This window comes from Lontra canadensis, unplaced genomic scaffold, assembly GCF_010015895.1.
Source record: "Lontra canadensis isolate GAN:19392208 unplaced genomic scaffold, GSC_riverotter_1.0 scaffold24, whole genome shotgun sequence".
Classification (NCBI taxonomy): domain Eukaryota; kingdom Metazoa; phylum Chordata; class Mammalia; order Carnivora; family Mustelidae; genus Lontra; species Lontra canadensis.
In genome coordinates this window covers 17,309,685-17,327,906 of record NW_022631018.1, presented here as the reverse complement: position 1 = coordinate 17,327,906, position 18,222 = coordinate 17,309,685, and the positions used below count along the sequence as shown (strand labels likewise).

At 44.7% G+C, this 18,222-nt stretch overlaps 1 protein-coding gene across 1 annotated transcript in view; it reads right to left on the bottom strand.

Annotated features, from left to right (window-relative positions):
• GREM2 (gremlin 2, DAN family BMP antagonist) overlaps positions 1-16,613 on the bottom strand; it is a 107,243-nt gene extending 90,630 nt beyond the window's left edge. Inside the window, exon 1 of the mRNA XM_032862940.1 lies at positions 16,471-16,613. Coding sequence (XP_032718831.1) covers positions 16,471-16,601 — 131 coding nt within the window. The 5' untranslated portion in view covers positions 16,602-16,613. The remainder of the gene's footprint in view (positions 1-16,470) is intronic.
• Between the last annotated feature and the right edge of the window lie 1,609 nt (positions 16,614-18,222).

Here is an 18,222-nt window from a genome sequence, read left to right as displayed (position 1 = left end):
TCTCGGTTTTCATCAAGGCCCATCTCAAATGCTACCTCCTCTGTGACATTCTCCTCCTCAAGTGGCCCACATGCCTCACAGGAAGTGGTGGGAGCCTTCTTTGTGCTCCAGTGTCACCCAGCTCCTGTCTCCACTGTGACGTGTCTCAGTGTCCTCCAAAGGGAAGCAGCAAAGCATGGTGGCCGTGAGCCCAGCCCTGGAACGTGCACACATCGAGGCCTGAACCCTGCTTCCACCAGCTGCGTGCGACAGACCTTGGACATGCCCTCCCTGCTAGTCTCAGTGTCCCGACTGGAAAACCCAGCATAAATACCACTCAGTTCGTGGGACGGAGTGTGGATTACGTGAGATAATGAACAAAAAGTCCATCGTAGGTCATGTGGACAGTTCTCGGTGCATGTTGGTTAGCGCTGCTACTGTTACAAACTCAAGTCATGTACGAGTCTTTTACTAGACTGTGAGGCTCATCAGTGAATCCTTAGTAGTGGCAAGCCCTGCCTTAGCACACGGAGCATTCTTCATGCTCGTCAATGAATATACGTGATTGCTTTCAGCGTCATATGTGGTTTCCCAGGACTGTGCCCTCCTGAAGGGGTTACATCATGCGAGGGGCCAGACCACTGTTCTTCATGCCCTTGTTTGCCCTGCAGTGGCCTGCCTTCTGCTTGTTGTCCCAGCAGGATTATTAATAGCACCCTCTGGGAAGTGTCTGGTTTAGACAATAAATTTTATGGTCACCCTAGTTTTGAGAGGTGTCTCATCAGTTTTATGGCCAGAAATTAAGCTCCTTGCTGTGCAAAACACAGCTACTTTCTTTTAAAGATTTTATTTATTTATTTGAGAGAGTGAGCGAGAGAGTACCCGAGCAGGGGCAGAGGGAGAGGAAGAGGGAGAAGCAGGCTCCCCTGCTGAGCAAGGGATCCCGACGTGGGGCTCAAGTCTTGGGACCCTGGGATCATGATCTGAGCGGAAGGCTGATGCTTAACCGGCTGAGCCACCCAGGCACCCCCACATGCGACTTTTGACATGGGGAGCAGTCAGTTGCTGTCTAGGGTTGAAATCCTTCATACAGAGAAAATGTTCAATAAAGAGCTGATACAAGAATAAATGGATAAAAATTGGGACATTATTTTCCTTTTGGGGGAAATAAAATAGGGTAGAATTTTGGATATGAGTCTAGGAAGATAGGAATACTGGACTGAGAAATTTTTTCTGCCATTTAGGATTAGAGGTGGGATAACCCTATGTGAGTAGAACTTTAGAGAATTTAATAATAAACCGAAAACAAGATATAAGATCAAGATCCGAGAAAAACCCAAGTTAAGGGTATATGTGCTCTTTGGCCTCATATCTACTTGTGAATAGTATTTCCAGGGAACACTACAGTGAAATTAAAAAAAAAAAGAAAACCTAGTTCAGAGTTTTCTGTTTGTTTGTTTAATACTAAGCAGTGCGGTTCCCTAACCTAGCCCTTACAAAAAGGTGAAGTAGTTGCTTTCCTCATTAATCCTCAGGTTCCTTTTCTTAATTTATTTTGTCCTCTCAGTGTCGTGCCCTCAGACCCTCCCTGCATACCCTTTTTCCTCCCCCTCCCCCCCGTGCACCTGTATACTGGCCTTGGCAACCCAGAGCTCTTTGGTCAATCTTCAAATACCCCAGCAGTGTTTTTCTTTCCAAGTCAGCTTCCAAATTGTGGAATGAAAGGTGTTATTTCCTATTAAGGGAATTTCAGGCACCAGAAAACCCACTGGGAAGAAAGGCAACCCGCGGATGAGGAGAGCGTCCTGGAACACATCTGGAGGCAGCATACTGAGTCGATGGAAAGCAAGGGCTTTGGAGTCAGGCCTAGCTGGGTCTGAATTCTGGCTCTTTGCTGTTGGCATTGGGGCTCTGGGTCTCCAAGTGTATGAAAGGAATAATAATAAGACTTGACTCTAAGGTTGCTTTGAAAATTAATAGGATTGTCTTTGTAAAATACCTAATAATATGTGAAGGTCAAAATCTTGCATGAGGGTTAGGAGTTAGAGTTTTGGAGGTAGATAGACCAGGGGCCTAACTGTCACTCAAGGGGAAATAAACTCGACTCTCAGAGTTCTGGAGAACAGAGATAACAGTGCTTTTCTCAGGACTGTTATTCGGGCTTAAATGCATGTAAAAAGACTGACTCCAGTCCTTGGAATATGGTAAGTTCTAAATGAGGTGTGGCCTTCTCTAGTAACAGTTATAATTAGATTATTCTACTATGGATGGGCTCACTGAATGACAGAAATTATTTTTCTTGTCATTATTAGTGAATCATTGGCATTTCTGAATTCCTCTGGGATATGGATATCTTGCTTGTTTAAACATGAGGTGGAATCCTGAATTGAATCAGTCATTTTATATGATACCTCTAAGGGAAACTTAGTCAATGTTTGAAATCCATTACATTTTTCCAGGGGCAGCTAAGGAAATGCAAAACTACAGATAAATGCCTTGACCTTTTTTGTCCCCCATTACTACTTCCGCGGTCATTTGTGTGCACCCCGCCCCCCAATAAAACAAGGTGACTGAATTCATGTTTAATGTCATTTGGGCTGTGGAGAGCCATTTAGATCACTCCACGTAAGCCTCTGTTATGAAACAGGATTCTCGTTCAGCTGCCTCCAGTCACGTAGACGTACCCAAACTTATGCTCTGACAGAAAAACAAACATTTGGTTATCTCCCTGTGCGTACTTCGGGAGAGAGGGGGGAGAAAAAAGAAAAGCGAAAAGGATCTGACCTTCTGATATTCACTTTTCCATCCTGCATCTGGCCCGCATACAAGTCAATAAAGGCTGGAACCGACAAGCCCGCTGTGCCATTCTTTGTCATGAGCTAAAACCCAGCCAACGCCAGATCGGAAAACAGAAACAAGGAGTGTTACTGCTCTACCGAGGCACACTGCCTTCTTCAGATCATGTTTTTCCAAAGAGCTACACCTGAATGTGACTTGCTGGGATTCCAGTAATCCTTTTTTATGATTGTGGCTACGATCCTTTTGGAAAAAGCCAGGAATGAGACCACTGTCTCTGGAGTGTTCCGAGTGCCTGGACGGAGGAGCCTCCTAAGCCATAGGCAGGCGAGCCAACAGGACATTGTAGATGCCGCAGACTGTTTGCATTTTACTAGTAGTCCAAGGGACCAGGAAAAGGTCGCAGAGCAGGTCTATTGTCCTGTCACAAGGACGAAAACAAAACCAAAAAACCACAAAACCAAAACCAAGAAATGAAGCCATGGAAGAGAGGATGTTTGCGGGCTGTGAACCGTTTTGCGTAATGGGCTCACGGTCACGGTCATGGTCTCCTCCAGCGTGATGTGTGCTTTACAGTCTCTACAAAGGAAAACTAGCGAGCCACATTGCCATTGTTGCCCTGATCTGTTACCTGTCTAGTGCTTGTCTCCCCTGCTGGACGGGGAGCTGCTGGAGGGCAGGACCGGATCTTCATCCTTCTCTATACTCCGAGAGCCTGCCACACTGTAAGCACTCAGGAATGTTTCATTGTATATAAATCAGAACCTTGACAAAACAGGGCTAAACTGCTAAACGGATGGTCAATTTGTTAACATTATCTGTGACTTCTTTTTTATATTTAAACAGCTACAGGTCCTTACTTTCGAATCCACACGCTCTAAGTTACTCGTTTTTTTCACGCATTCCAAAGACATTTCCAATGCACCGTGTTACACCACAGGCCAGCTACCGAGGGGGTTTACACAGATGGGGAAAAAATCTTTTCCCCTCCTTTAATGAGATTATTGAGTCTGTGTCATGAGCCACAGCCTATATATTCAGAAGCCGCCCTAATAAATATTTTTGGGTTTATTTGATAGTCTTGGCTGTCGCTTGAAACAGAAAATCAGTTCAACACCGCAGTAGTTAATATTGACCGAACGGCCCCAAACCTCCGTTGGCCAATGTTTTAATCATATGGAGACAATCTGAGTTTTACTGCCATCGAGAAACAACAGGAATATCGAATGCAGGAATTAGGAATGCATATCAGTTTTCACAGTGCAGTTTGGCAATTGTGAGAGCACACTTTCTTGTTGTCAGTAAAGGGGCTTTCTGGTAGCCAAACTGTTGTTCTGGTGGGTGGTGAGTCTAATGACTTCACTGGCCTGACTTTGATCTTTGGAGTTTCTGAAGTTGTGGGATTTTGCACGCTACACTGATAATCTGGGAAAACGTACAATCACTATAAAAGGAAATTTTTCCTATTAGCCCAAGAATAATTGTTTATAGCAAAACCACCTGACAGAAACATGTGGGTGCCTATCACCCTTAGGAAGACCAGAGATATTTTTACAACTGAGGATTATTTGCTTCCCTTTGCACAAATCCATATGGTGCCTATTCAGACACAAGCCTTCAGCAATGTTGTCTTATTCAACCCCAAGAATAGAGTTCACGAGTTTTGCTCCAAATTTGGATAAAAAGAAGTTTCATGAAGAGTTAGTTGTTTCATCTTCCCCAGCCCAATTACTTGAGGTCAATGGCATGTAAACTCAGCTGGAGTAGGGAAGCAGTCATGAATGAAGTAACCAGGGAGGATGGCTTTCCAGCCTCGGATATACCCTGCTTGGTCTGTGCCCTGCTTCCTGCTTTCTCTCCTAGAGTAAAACAACTTCCTGGCTGTTTAAGGGACAGTTCTTCTCCCACAGAGAGAAATCTGTCTCTTGCTGACCCTCAGAGTCCTCTAGGGGCACCATGGGTAGGAACAGCCACACAGGAGGGAGGTGCCCACTATTTACTTGGCAGCCTGTCCCAGGGGGCTGTCTGGTTCTGCGCATGTCTGTTTCCAGAAATAAAAGGAGCGAGGAGGGAGAAGGAGCACTGAGCCAAACGACCTGGCTGAGGAAGAGAAGAAAGTTTTCCTCCAGAGAGCACCCTTCCTCTGACAAACAGGAGGGGCATAATTCTGGATGGAGTGTGACACCAGCTCTGTTCTTTTCCCAAATCCTGTCCAGAGGCTGCATTTGTTGGTTAAAGTCATTCTAAGTATGACCAAGTAAACCTGTCTAACTAGGGCATTTGAACTAGAGAAAACACTGGTTGCCGGGGATGTGGAAAAACCTGACTGCATAGATCACAAAAAAAGATCCACCCTTGGTCCAAATGGAGGGTAGGGAAAGTCACTGTTATTATTTTAATAAGCCGAAAAGCACTATGACACTTGGCGGCCTGGGAAGGAGAATGCAAAGGGACTTTCCTCCTCTTACCACTTCATTCCATTTTCCATTTGTTCATGACGTGATTTGAAGGCACTGCTGGACTTCTAAAAATGACTGGGACTATTTCAATGGACCTCAGCCTTGGGGAGTACAAGCTCTAGGATTATCTGGTATTGCAGAGAGCAGGAGAAAAGTTCATCCAAATTAAACAACAGACTACATGGCATTTATACAAAATCCTTCTACTGTCCCCAAAACAAAATGGTCTCTGTCCCACTTGGGCACACATCCTGTAGCCTGCACCTTGGACCTTTGTGAAACCGCCTGCAGCACTTTGTGTACTGCTGATTTAGGCTTAGCTTCCTGGCGGAGGCCCACTGGAGGGCATGGTGTGGTAGGAAGAGGAATAGATTGGGAGATAGGGAACCTGGCTCCACTTGTAGTTCTACAAGGCACACAGCTTTCTCAGCTATCAGTTCCCTCTGAGTGAAATGAGAAGATTAAATAAATTGCTACTTTGTATCTCTAAAACTCAAGGAGCCAGAAGACAGTGATACAGAACACAGGTCATAGGCTGGAGAAAACAGACAGGAAATAATTCAAAGTGGCACATGGCATGGTTTGTCCAGGCCTTCCTGGAGCATCGAAAATTCTTCAACGGAAATAACTTCTCACTCCTCCAATGCCTTTGTCCCCTCGTTGGTTTGCCTCTTTACCAATTTTATCCAGTTTTAATCTGGTGTCCTCATTATTGACACATATGTTTTATCTTCCCCGTTGGCCATAAGCTCCTTGAAAATATGATCCGTTTTTTGATATTCTGCCATTTCCAGCTCTGAATCCGTAAATATTTGTCAAAAGAATCAATGGTTCCAGGGAGAGTGTTTAATGAACTCTTCTAAATAATTATTACATTTAAAAGATAAACTTCAGACTCAAATGTTTTACTTGTCTCGGTTCAAAAAATTGGATTCGAGCTCCCAATTCCAAGGCATCCACAGCAATGCACTGTTCTTTTACTAAATATTCACAGACATCCATTCTGAAGACCTTTGCTTTTTGCCCCTTACCCACAAATATCAAAAGGCTGCTAAATAAATACACAGATAATAATGAGAACTGCATTTTGTGCCTGGGATGAAACCATTTTTTCATATAATTCTTAAAACTGTACTATGAGATTTTAGATGAGGATGACTGCTTCTAAGAAACAGTGCCCTCAGATAAGAACGGAGCCCGGTTTATCCAACTCCAAAGTTCATGCTTTAAACTAGAAGTGCACACTTCCTCTCTGTTTGATATCCTCCCAACACAACGTACCTAGACTCTTATCTCTGTCTCTAGTTATGAACCCTGCATCACTGCGAGGCAACAGAACCAAAATTATGGAAGAGAAAGGCAGTGTTTTCAAGCTTTGTTGTAGTGAAAAGGCAGTGACTTGCATTTGGAGTTCTTAAGCTCTCAGAATGAAGCTTACTGAGCCACTGAGCAGCTGTGTGAAGTTGGGAAATTTACTGAAGCTCAATAAACTTCAGTTCTTTGTCGGTGAAATGTGGACAGCAGCACTTACTGCAAAAAGTTTTTATAAAAACTCGATGACGAATTGTATGTTCAAATACCTAAAATGCACAGTAGTTGCATGGTAGGTCCTTACTGTCCCCTCCCAACTCTGCCTTCCAGCATGAGCCCGACCTTCCCAAAGTCCGTAACATTGGAAGAATGAGCTCTACATGTGTAGGAACACCTTGGCATCCCTGTGAAGAACTTCTCCTCAGTTTAACCAAGTCCCGAATAAAATGCCTTACCTCCCAAGAAGATATCAGAGACCACCAAGGCCTCAGCCACCCTGAAAGGTCTTTGCTATCAACATTTCCATTGAGTTGAATAGAAGAGAATTTGCTCATTTCGCCATGAACAGAATTCTTCTCTGAGGTTTTTACTTGGCTACTCAGTGGTCCAGAACTATGCTCTCTGAGAGCCCATCCCATGAGGATACTTATATTGAGTAAAATCAGAAGTATTCTTTCTCGGATTTTCTTCCTTAATTTATTTTTAAAAAATGGGACCACTGGTTCTGCAACAACAGTGACCTCTACAGGGGCCTCCACCAATTCGTTTGCCAAACATGAAGTCTCTTGGACTGGAGACATCAAGATGCCAATGCATGGCCCCTTAGATATCTCACAGCACAGGAGGGGAGGCCAGAAATGGAAAGACAGTTACAATCCAGCCTGGAGTTTTGTACCTAGGAACCCCAAGTGGTGAGTCTCTGACTTTTCAGGACACTAGCCAGACCTGATCGGTAATGGTGGCCCTCAGCCACCCCATTCACAAGTACTTATTGATGTTTGAGACTAACCTGGAAACAAACACCAAGATATGTGGCATGGTGTGTACCTCTGAAGGACTCTTGTCTCTTTCTCCTCATAGAAGCCAGCTGGCTCAGACCCTTGCAAATCGAAATCGAGGAAAGCAATGGACTTTTCTTTGCCTCTTGGTCTCGACCACGTAGCCTCAGTGTTGGGTGGTAGCATCATGCCCAACCCCGTATCTGATGTATGACTCCCCTCAACTGAGATCCATCCCCACCACTGTCCTGCCCCGCATCAGCACAAGCTTCCTGGGCTCCCAGGGTGGCCTGTTCCATTTGGGGCAACTTCAGCTGACAGAACGTTTGCCATCTAAGAAGCCAAATTTACCACCCTCTAGACCGAGGTGTTTTAGATTTTTTCCCCCACGGACTTCCTTTTGGTCTAGTGAAGCTCCTTTTCAGGATAATGTTTCTAAGGCCAGAAGTGTATACTCTCTTTTTTTAGAGAGAGAAAGAGAGAGAGTGAGCAGGGAGGGGGAGAAGGAGAAAGAGAATCGTAAGCAGGCTCCACGCTCAGCTCACAGTCTGACACGGGGCTGGCTCGCATGACCCTGAGATCGTCACCTGAGCTGAAATCAAGAGTCAGGCCCTCAACCAACTGAGCCACCAAGGCTCCCCCAGAAATGTATACTCTTAATAGGGAACTATGTATGTGTGTGTATACACACACACACACACACACACACACGTATGTGTGTATATATATAAATATGTGTGTATAAATATACAAATATATATATACTAACATATTTTTTTAAAGTGTGATATAGATTTATGTGGTCTTCCTTACATGTTAATACCAGATCTAGAAGTAGGTATCATAATCACCATAATTTTGAAGTAGTGGTAGGTGTAAGTGATATTTTGAAACATTTGTACCAACTGTGGTATAGTATGAAAATAGCTCTGATTTCTATTGGTGACAAGACGATGGTTCTGCTAATACTGCTGGGGTATGCTGCTCACGTTCAGAACTAAAGGGGAAGGGAAATTTCAGTTTCAGGGCAGGAGAGACAAAGATGCCATTTTTTACCACCCAAATTCATAGACTCCCCTGAATTGTCATAGATTACCCCAGAATTATCACAGACTAACCCCACAGAGAAAGAATTCTCTGTGAAGAATTCTTTCACAGAGATTTTTTAAAATCTGCTTTTTGCAACCACACAGAGCAAATCAGTCCTCTTGAACTCTCCTGCTTTTCCTAAATTAAGCCTTCCAATTCAAACCCGACACTGTTTCCAGAATCTTTGGTAACCTTATCACTTTCTCTGCATGAGCTAGAGTTTGTTAATTTCCAAATGAAAGCACAGCGCCCTGAAAGTTAGCAAGCATTCTAGTGTGTTATGACCAGCCCACACAACCCCAAAGGAAGGAAGGATAAACTTGGAGGGACACCTTGGCACCCTCTAATGATGAAGTGATCTCTCACTTTGGGAAGAAAAATCTATTAAAATGGTTGATAAAGTATTTTAAAGTCAAAGCAGTAAGTTGTTTAAAAAGAGGATTAATTGACTTTTAATGACAGTTTGATTTTCCTACTGAAATGATCATTTTAAATGCTAATGTGTTACACAAGGGATCAGTAACACAAAGGAAAAAGGAAAAAAAGAAAGTTTTTTTTCCTCCCAGATGAATGACTGAGTTTATCATTTGTTTAGCCTACACCGAATGTGTGTATTTAAAGCCTTTAAAAAAAAAAAAAAGATCTTATTTATTTGACAGACAGAGGTCACAAGTAGGCAGAGAGGCAGACAGAGAGAGAAGCAGGCTCCCCACTGAGCAGAGAGCCCAACACAGGGCTCGATCCCAGGTCCCAGGACCCTGAGATCATGACCTGAGCTGAAGGCAGAGGCTTAACCCACTGAGCCACCCAGGATACCCTATTTAAAGCTCTTGAAGACTGCCCCTTTTGGCAAATAAACAGGAGTCTCTGCTGCTAGCCATAAATTAGACATAGCGGGAGATCAGCAGAGGTAAAATTCATTGAGCATCAATTCTGTGCTGGGTAACCAAAAGATGATTAAGAAATGGCTTCTGTCCTCAAGGGAAATTTAAAATTTAGTGAAAGATGTAAACATATGACAAAAATAATTATACAAGGAAGACTAAGGCCATGCTATCTTGGAGGGGGAGAACTATCCAAAATGATACAAAGGAAAGAGTTGAGTTCTTACAATCAGTAGACTTAAACTGTCAAATGGTTTTGTTAACAAGGCAAAATAATACCATAGATTTGCAAAGCCTCCTGTATTACCATACTCAGCAAACAACCTTATAGTTGCTAGAATATTCTTTGTCTTTCCTACTTATTTGAGCTCTTAATGATTATCTCCATAAGCTTGCACAACACCTTGCACACAGAATCCTCTCCACATACTATAAATAAGTGAATGAAGGTGCAACATACAATGGGAAAGATAGGGAGGGGTGTGAATCCTAGTTTGCAATTGGCTTGTCTGTGTTAATTGCTGAAAGCTGTGTTAATCCCCCTAAGCCTTAGTTATCTCACCTGTAAGGTGGGGATAATAATGAGAATATTAGGCTTTTGATAAAGCTTAGATGATACCTATAAAAGACTTGAAAAACAGTCATCCTTCAAGGAATGTCAGCTATCGTCACAGAAGGAAGCATGTAGAACTGATGTTTAGGGCTGGAAAGAAATACAATGATCCACTTCCATTTCTCTTTTTAAAGACTGAGCTCAAGAGATCGTAGGCTCTCCTTAAGGCCACACTTCCGATGTGAAAAACAGGAACAGGTGCAAACCTGGTCCTCTCATTTTCCTAGCTTAATAAATTTTAATAATAACCAGATAACCCTCTTCTAGGTCAAAGGGGTCTTAATATCATTTGGCCTTCTGAAACACTGTGATGCCATTGTCTGCTATTGTCTGTTTTCTCCAAAGTTTACATTCTCTGAATTCATAGAAGTGAGATATCTTAAATACTTTTTCCATATTATTTGTCAAGTTGAACTCTAGGAGGCAGATATATATATATCTGAAGCTACACATTTCTGTATTGCTGCAAATATTTAATGAGCTACAATGAGGGGTGCTGTCTGCCGGCCAGAGGATGTGGCCGAGACATGAACACATCCTCAGCAAAGGGGTTAAAATAGACACAACCTATTTTTTTCTCTCCAGTAGTGGGCTTGAGGGTGACTATTTTTCATCTGTTTATCAAATAAGACACTCCTATGACCATAGACTTCAATCAACAGTCAGGCAAGATTATTTCCACATACATAGTTTCAATCACGTAGTGAGGAGTTGGTGCTATAGAAAGATGTTTGCTTGTTGTTTACACATGTGTGAGGAACTGGCTAATCCAGGAATTAAGTGCAACAATGTATGTGGAAACAAAATGCAAAGGATCATCTAGAGATAATAACCAGATCATTTTGTTACTGTTGCTTTTGTTACTGCTGTTCAAAGAAGCTCAACAGCTACCTATTGAATGAATGCTTGCATAAATGGTTATGTTTTTAGCTTTCAAATGTCCTGGTTATAATCAATGCCTTAATAAAACTTGCAGAAGATAAATCCTCCGAGTTCATGTAATGATTAAATGATATATTATGCAGGAATGTGTCTAGTATAACCTGGCATGTGTTCAGCCCTTAACAAGTGTTAGATGAATCTTAATTTGTAAAATGATCAGTAAGGGAAAATTAAAGATAGCTCGAAAATTGGATGGAATTTAGATTTCTAGAAAAAGCAGGTGGCAATGAAATCTCATTATAGATCTGCTGGGTTTTTATTAACTGTAAGTACAATATTATACATCCATCGACTGGCCTGAAACACTGCTACTATAATTAGGAAATATAATGCATTATCCAGGGTGTGTGTTGTAATTGCATAAAAGCAGAGCGAGGTGGCGAGTTTCCCCTAGGTGATAAGATTAGCCTCCTTCAGCTTTTAGAGTCCCAGCTATCGAACCAGGTGGAATAATTGTGAATGCAGATGATATTTGTTCTAGGCAAAGTCAACTCAGCTTAGCATTTCACATGAGCTAGTCAAGTGTTCCCCTGCTCAGTGTGTTCTTTTCCTCCCTCTCTTGATGTTTAAATAAATTACAGGAGTGGAGAATTTTAGCTTGGAACTACTACTAATCCATACCACGAAAGTCATGTTTGTGAATATTTGTGCTCTTGCTGTCATAGCCTTCAAAAACCCTCTTTGGGGAGAATTTTTTCATTAAGTCATGTATTTCCTTTGTCTCAAATGCCCTTGCCTTCACAATCTGGAAATGTTTTCTTACTGGAACAAACCCTCAGGTGTGTCTTCTCCTGAGGGTTACTGTATCCACCAGCAGCCTATGATCTTACTTACCCTGCTTTGCCCCTCAAACGGGTAAGTGCCTTCAAAGAGATTTCCCCTTCAGCCATGGGATTCCTTTATTGCAAAGTAATCTAGAAAAAAGAGATGGAATCCAGAGTTTCTATGACTGAAGGAGCTGGGAAGGGCTACATCAAAAACTGAGAAACAGCAATGCAGCTTCTCAGCCTCCAGGATTTGCCTCTCCCTCCCTTGTTGCTGACGCCCCACTATTACCGCACTGTGCTGGGTTCTACGATGACCCTGGACGAATGTTTCCCCCTTTACCCAAGCTCCCTCAGCAGCACTGGGGCACTGCGTCATTCCAGACAGTACATGGGAGTGCTGCAGAGGCTAATCTGGCTGAGAATGGGGGAGACACGCAGTGACCTCCCTTTCTTCCCAGACACCGAGACATCTTTACTTTGTCCTTGAAAAAACCTCCTGCTTTGATTCAAGGACACCACACCTCCTAGCAGAGTATAGTGGCCCCAGAGAGAAGTGCTTTCAAGGCTGAGCCCTGCTGGGCAGGTCCTGAGGGTCCCAGGATTTGCTTTCCAGAAGCTTCAGCACTGCCCTTTCTTGACACAGAGGTCATGGCTTCCCTCACTCTCGTGTGCCCATCCCCAGCCCAGGGTCCCTTCCGCCTCCTCTTCTCTCAGGAGAAACCTCAGCTTTTCATCAAGAATGCTTTTTTTCTGGGCCTCCCAGACTTTGTTTTTAAAGCCCCCTCTGAGCTGCGTTCTAAACAGCCTTCATATTTAGCAGCAAGCTGTGTGTGGCATTTGACGGCACAAATCACGGCAAAGAGACAATGGTGTTCCTGAAGCTAAAACCCCCGACGTAGCTCAATTAGGATGAAGCATGCAGGAATTCTCTCTGCCAGCTCCAGGTTGCCCACTTAAAGAGTGATTATTCTCTCTTCTGTACACATTTATAGTTTGTCCCTAGAATATGGCTGATCTGTGAAAGTAAGAACAGTGCGAGGCTTATCAGCCTTGAGTTTTTCAAAGGCTGGACTAGGTGTAGCAGGGATTAGGTCTGACCATCTCGGAGATTCTGAGATTCTAAGCAGTAGATGTAGAATTCTTTTTTTTTTTTTTTTTATAGCACAAGTCTTAGACTCTGGAAACAACCAAGAAAAAAAAAAAAAGCTATTCTAGTTCTTCTGTTTTGAAACCAAATTCACTAGGATTCTAGAGACACTACTGTCAACTTACAACATGTATTCTTGTGGCCCTGAACCTGCCTTTGAGACATGCTTGAAACAATGACAAGGTGTACGGAGAAAGCAGCTCATAAAAACTTCCCCTCGAGAACCAACTCAAAAAAACCCTATTCTCTTTTTTCCCCTCTGTATTCTACCTCCCTTTCTCCCACCCATCTCCTGGCAGAGTAAAGATAAAGACCATTCAAGGAATGAAGCAAATTCAAAGAGAAGTTGAGTTCTCTCTTAAATAGGCTGCTTTCCTGATCTTGCCGGGCGGCTCCAACTCTGGAGGCAAAAGTAGAAACAAATCTTTCTGAACGTTGTATCCCATATTAAGTAAGGCTCTCGACTCTGCTTTTCAAAGGGAAGACAGTGCCTATTGTTAGGGAGACAGGTTTAGCTATTTTGGAGATGGGAGAACCCCTGGTCAAGAGGAGATGTCACTTTTTACAGTTTGCACGCTGCCCTCTCCTGGTGAGTGTTAACAGCACATCCCATGTATTTATTTTCATCCCATACCTGGGTGCAAGGTCCATGTGTACACGTGAGAGTTTGTTTAAAATATTCAGGAAATCACAGTGAAAGTTTATACTGGGAGCTTATTTGAGGAAATACACTCATTATGCCTTTGGCTCTTGGGTTCCTATTTAAGGATGACCATCTTCATACCATCTCCCCTCACACTCTCAGTGTTTTGACCGCCTCGCTGTTCATCGCCCTCTTAAGGCCATGTGGCTCTGGGACTCTGCTCTGCACATCAGTGGTCCGCGTGAGCTGGGTCCTACAAACGAGCGGACCAGTCAAAGACATATCCCCACCCAGAAGTGGTGGCCGTGGGAAATACCTGTATGTAGACTAGGGGCTTGAGGACCATACTTTAGCCTGACTTGGGCTCAAAATTCATTCTACACATGATTAGGTCAGTGTGTCCAATTTAGAGAAAAGAGAACTCTGGGGTAGGAAGAGAAATAGCTAAGCAAACACAGGAGTAGATGGCACCAGAGGCCAAGTTTATAACCGTGTATTTCCCCTTCGAAATGATTTGTCTTATTTGCTGGCTCTCTGTGTGACTTGTTTTAAGCCCAATACTTGGCCCAGGCAGTTACTCTAATTCACCACTTTCTCCTAAATACTTAGTGGACCCTGATACTGAGAAAATGCTTGCAAACTGGCAGGACGTGGCTGGTATGATCTCTTGTGTGCCCGTGCCTCTGCAGCCTCTCCGCCTTTGTCCTTGACCTAGGCCGGCCAGTTCTCTCCATATCAATAAGAGCTCAGCACCCGGACTGGAAGCCTAATTCCATTCCTTTGCTTTAGAAGAAGAGGACTAAGGAGTTGTTGTTTACTTTAAAGAGATTTCAAGGCAAGTACCTTGTTTAAACTTTACCAAACTTATAACTTGATGGTATCTAAAGCTCTAGCCAGCTATCCTAAAACACAGAGGGAATGAACTTTCGATTACTTCTCCCAGCAAAGAGTGATAGCACAAAACAATGAGTAATCAAAGCACGGTTTACATTTATCTTTGAAAAGCTCTTAGTCCAGACAAAGTGTGTGTGTAAGTATACATATTCAGCCTCACATTTACACTGTCACTACCGACATGCCCAAAACAACTCTCGAGCTTGGATGGCAAAAGGAAACGGGTTTCCGTGTATTTCAGATATTATACTTTTAGATTGAAAAATGTGTATAGTGACGCAAAACTACACTTTTAACTGCAAATAGAATTGAGTGGGGTCAGTTAATTAGTGTTTATTGAAATAGGTAAATTCCTGATAATCAGTTTCCTTTGTGCTGTAAAAAGAGAAAAATACTCATATAAAATCAAAATGCTCTCTGCAAAATAAAATGCTCACTTGCCATGTCTCTTCTTTGACATGGTTTCAAAAATACCCCATTATATCATTCGAACTTGGCATTGGGCAACCGTTTGAACAGTTTTCAAGACTCCGTGGTTGAGCTAAGCATGCCTTTTCCTTAATGACAAAGATTAACTTGATTTAAAAAAACAGGTCAGTGTAAATTCTCCATTGTGATATGTAAAACAAATACCTTTCTTCTATCTTCCTTATCTACCCCGGGCAGGCACATGTCTTGGATCGGGGTGCCCTACAATCCAGGCATGACAGAATGGGGAACTGTGAATTACCGGTGGAGGGTTTGAATATGTTCCACTGAGAATCCACTGAGAAGAGTGAGAGAACATATTCAAGTTCTCCTGTTCTCTAGTAAGAGAACATAGTCTACCAGCCCTGCACCTGCTACAGGGCGCTTCTCTCGTGGAACCAGAGTCCTTCACTGCAGGAAAAGCTCTTATCTGGGGATTCAGGGTGGCTCTACGCCAGCTGTTTGAGGATCGCCCAAAGCAAGACTAATCTTTTAACTCAGCCGTCATTCAGCCCCACTGGCTTTTCCAAGGCAAAGACTGAACTCATTAAGCAATGCTAATTTAATCATTAAGTAATCAACAGGAAAAAAGAAAGTTATGTAACCATCTTCAAAATCTGAAATCAAACATGGTTTTATATATATATATATATTTTTAAATTATTTTTATTTATTTATTTTTACTAAATTCCCATCTCAAAATAAAATGAATAAAGACAGGCCAGGACATGGCCAGGCATCTACGGATTTTCGTATCAAATAAAATCAAGCCCCAGATGGGCATTTCCTCCCAAGATCCCATCTACGACACGGTTCCAGTTCATGACTTTTTAGTGTAGTGACCCGTGAGGTCTCGGAATTCTTCCCACCGGAGGGTGCACGACACAGATGCACTTTCAACTCCGAAGACGATGCCCAAGTAAATCAGGTACACAGCAGGAGTCGCTGACCATTACACCGAGAAACCCCGTCCTCCCTCCGGCCACAGCGAAGCGACACGGCGCTGTTCCCACTCCCGAGCGCGGCCCGCGCCGGCCGCGCTTTTAGGCTCAAACCCGTGCTCAGTCCGCGCGGGCTCCCGGTCCTCAGAGGAGGCTCCCGACCTGGGGGGGCGCTGGGGACTGCTCGGAGCCCGCTTCCCAACAACCGGCCGGGGTCTGCCTCGCCGTGGTCTCAGCTACGACGGGGTCACCAGGAGCGGCCGGGGGCAGCGTGACAGCGCGCAGAGCCCGGTGCGGCTGGAGAGACGGGGACGCCGAGCAAGTTGGACGGCCCCGTCGCAGCCGCGGATAACTGAGTGGGTGGCTGGACCCCGCGCCCTCCGAACGCGCGTCAACCGCTTCACCTTCGGGGGCACCCGGGACGCGCCCTCGCCGCTCTCGGCGGCGACCTGCGAGGGAGCAGCGGCGCCAATGACTTTTAAGCGCCCCGCGGAGGCAGGAACGGGGAGCCGTGTCCGCGCCCCGCGGTCGCGACGTACCTGCAATGACGTGATGGAAGCCTCGTCCTCGGGGCCCTGTCCGGCGAGCCACAGAGCGCCCCGCGGGCTGCGCGCCGGCTCTGCGTCTGCCGCCTTCGGGGGCCGGCGGCCGGGCGCACGCGGACGCGCATGCGGGGGCGCGCGCGGGCGGGGGGCGGCGCGGGGCGCGCGGGGCTGCGGCTGGCGGCTGTGCACCGGCCGGGGCTGGGCTCTGCCTCCGCGCGGCGCTGCGCCCGGGTCTGAGCGCGGCCCGGGATTCCTATTGGCTCCGCGCGCCGAGCCAAGGACACGCGCCGCGCCCCCGCCCCCGCCGGGCTTCGCTCGGACCCGCAAACGTCGCAGCCACAGGCTGTGCCCTCGCTCGCGGGGTGTCTCCTCCGCTCGTTGCAGGCTGGGTGTGCAGCGCTGCGGTCGGCGGGAGCGCGGCTGGGAGCAGACTTCCAGCCCGAACCGCCCTGCTTACGTGGGGGAACCCTCCGTCCCCGGACCCGCAAAACCCGCGCACTCCCCTCGGGTCTTCTCCTCCCTTTGTGGATGGGTCTGAACGTGAGGAATGTACCAAGCCTGCGTGTGTGCGGACACACACGCGCGCGCGCGCACACATCAGGCTCCTTTTGTTTTGAATAACTGAGGCCAATGACATTAAAGGCAAGCTGAGCCCCATCACCGAAGTGAGAGCTCCACTAATAAAATCTTGAATGAATTCAGTGGAAAACACTCGCTGCTTGAGTTTGTTTTCTGTTCCAAATAGTGCTTTGGTCATTATCCCTATTTTTGTTTATTGAATACAGAGGTTTCTAATGCAAATCAGACTTTACAGCATCCAGGGAACATGGAGCGATGACGCCAGACCACTTCCTGGGCTGCGCGGGCTCCGTGTGTTTTACCGGGAGGCTCCGGGGACGCCTGCATGCTCCTGCATTTTGTTGTTGTTGTTGTTGTTGTTGTTGTTGTTGTTGTTGTTGTTGAATTTTGGAGTCTTGTCTCCACTGATGGTCTGAAGACACTCACTTAGTGGGATTCACTGGCCAAAGAAAGCTGGTGAGACTCTGCTGAAAAAGTTACCTGGATTAAAAATTTCAGTCTGTGGGGGTCAAGAGTGCTAAATGCTCAGCTGAGAATGAACACCCCCCGCCCCAATTTCTCTTCTGAGATCTGACAAACTTGACTGGGGGAAGTTAAGCGTAAAATAAAACTTCACTGTGTTTTCTAAAACAGACCCTCCCTTAGCGTCCATCACCCCTAAATCATTTTCACTTGTGCCTATTTAAATTTTAATGACGGTTCTTCTTGACGAGAAACATTGCTTCTGAAATCACTGAGCTGTATTTTGATTTTTGATTGGAAAATTTCCCCCCAGTGTTATGCCTTCTGTCTACTAGTTTCGTATTTGATGTCCTGGTTTCAGCCCAGCTCCTAACACATTTTGTTGCAAAGTCACAGGAAACAAAAATTAGTTTTTGGAATTCACTGTCACCAAACAAACTACCTGCTTGCTTTTCTTACTTGGACATGTTCCAAGAAGCCTTATTTTTTGGAATGGGCCAATCTGAAACCAGCTGAAATTGACAAAAGAAATACAAAACAAAACCATATTTGGCCACATTGGTTTCTGCCAACAACAATCCAACTTCCAAATGGCGTCTCCTTATTACTTTTACAACTCGAATCCATTCCCTTTCTTCAAGTAAGCAGTTAAAAAAAACAAACAAACACTGACATAAATCTTTGAATGTGTGAAGCTTATTTCTT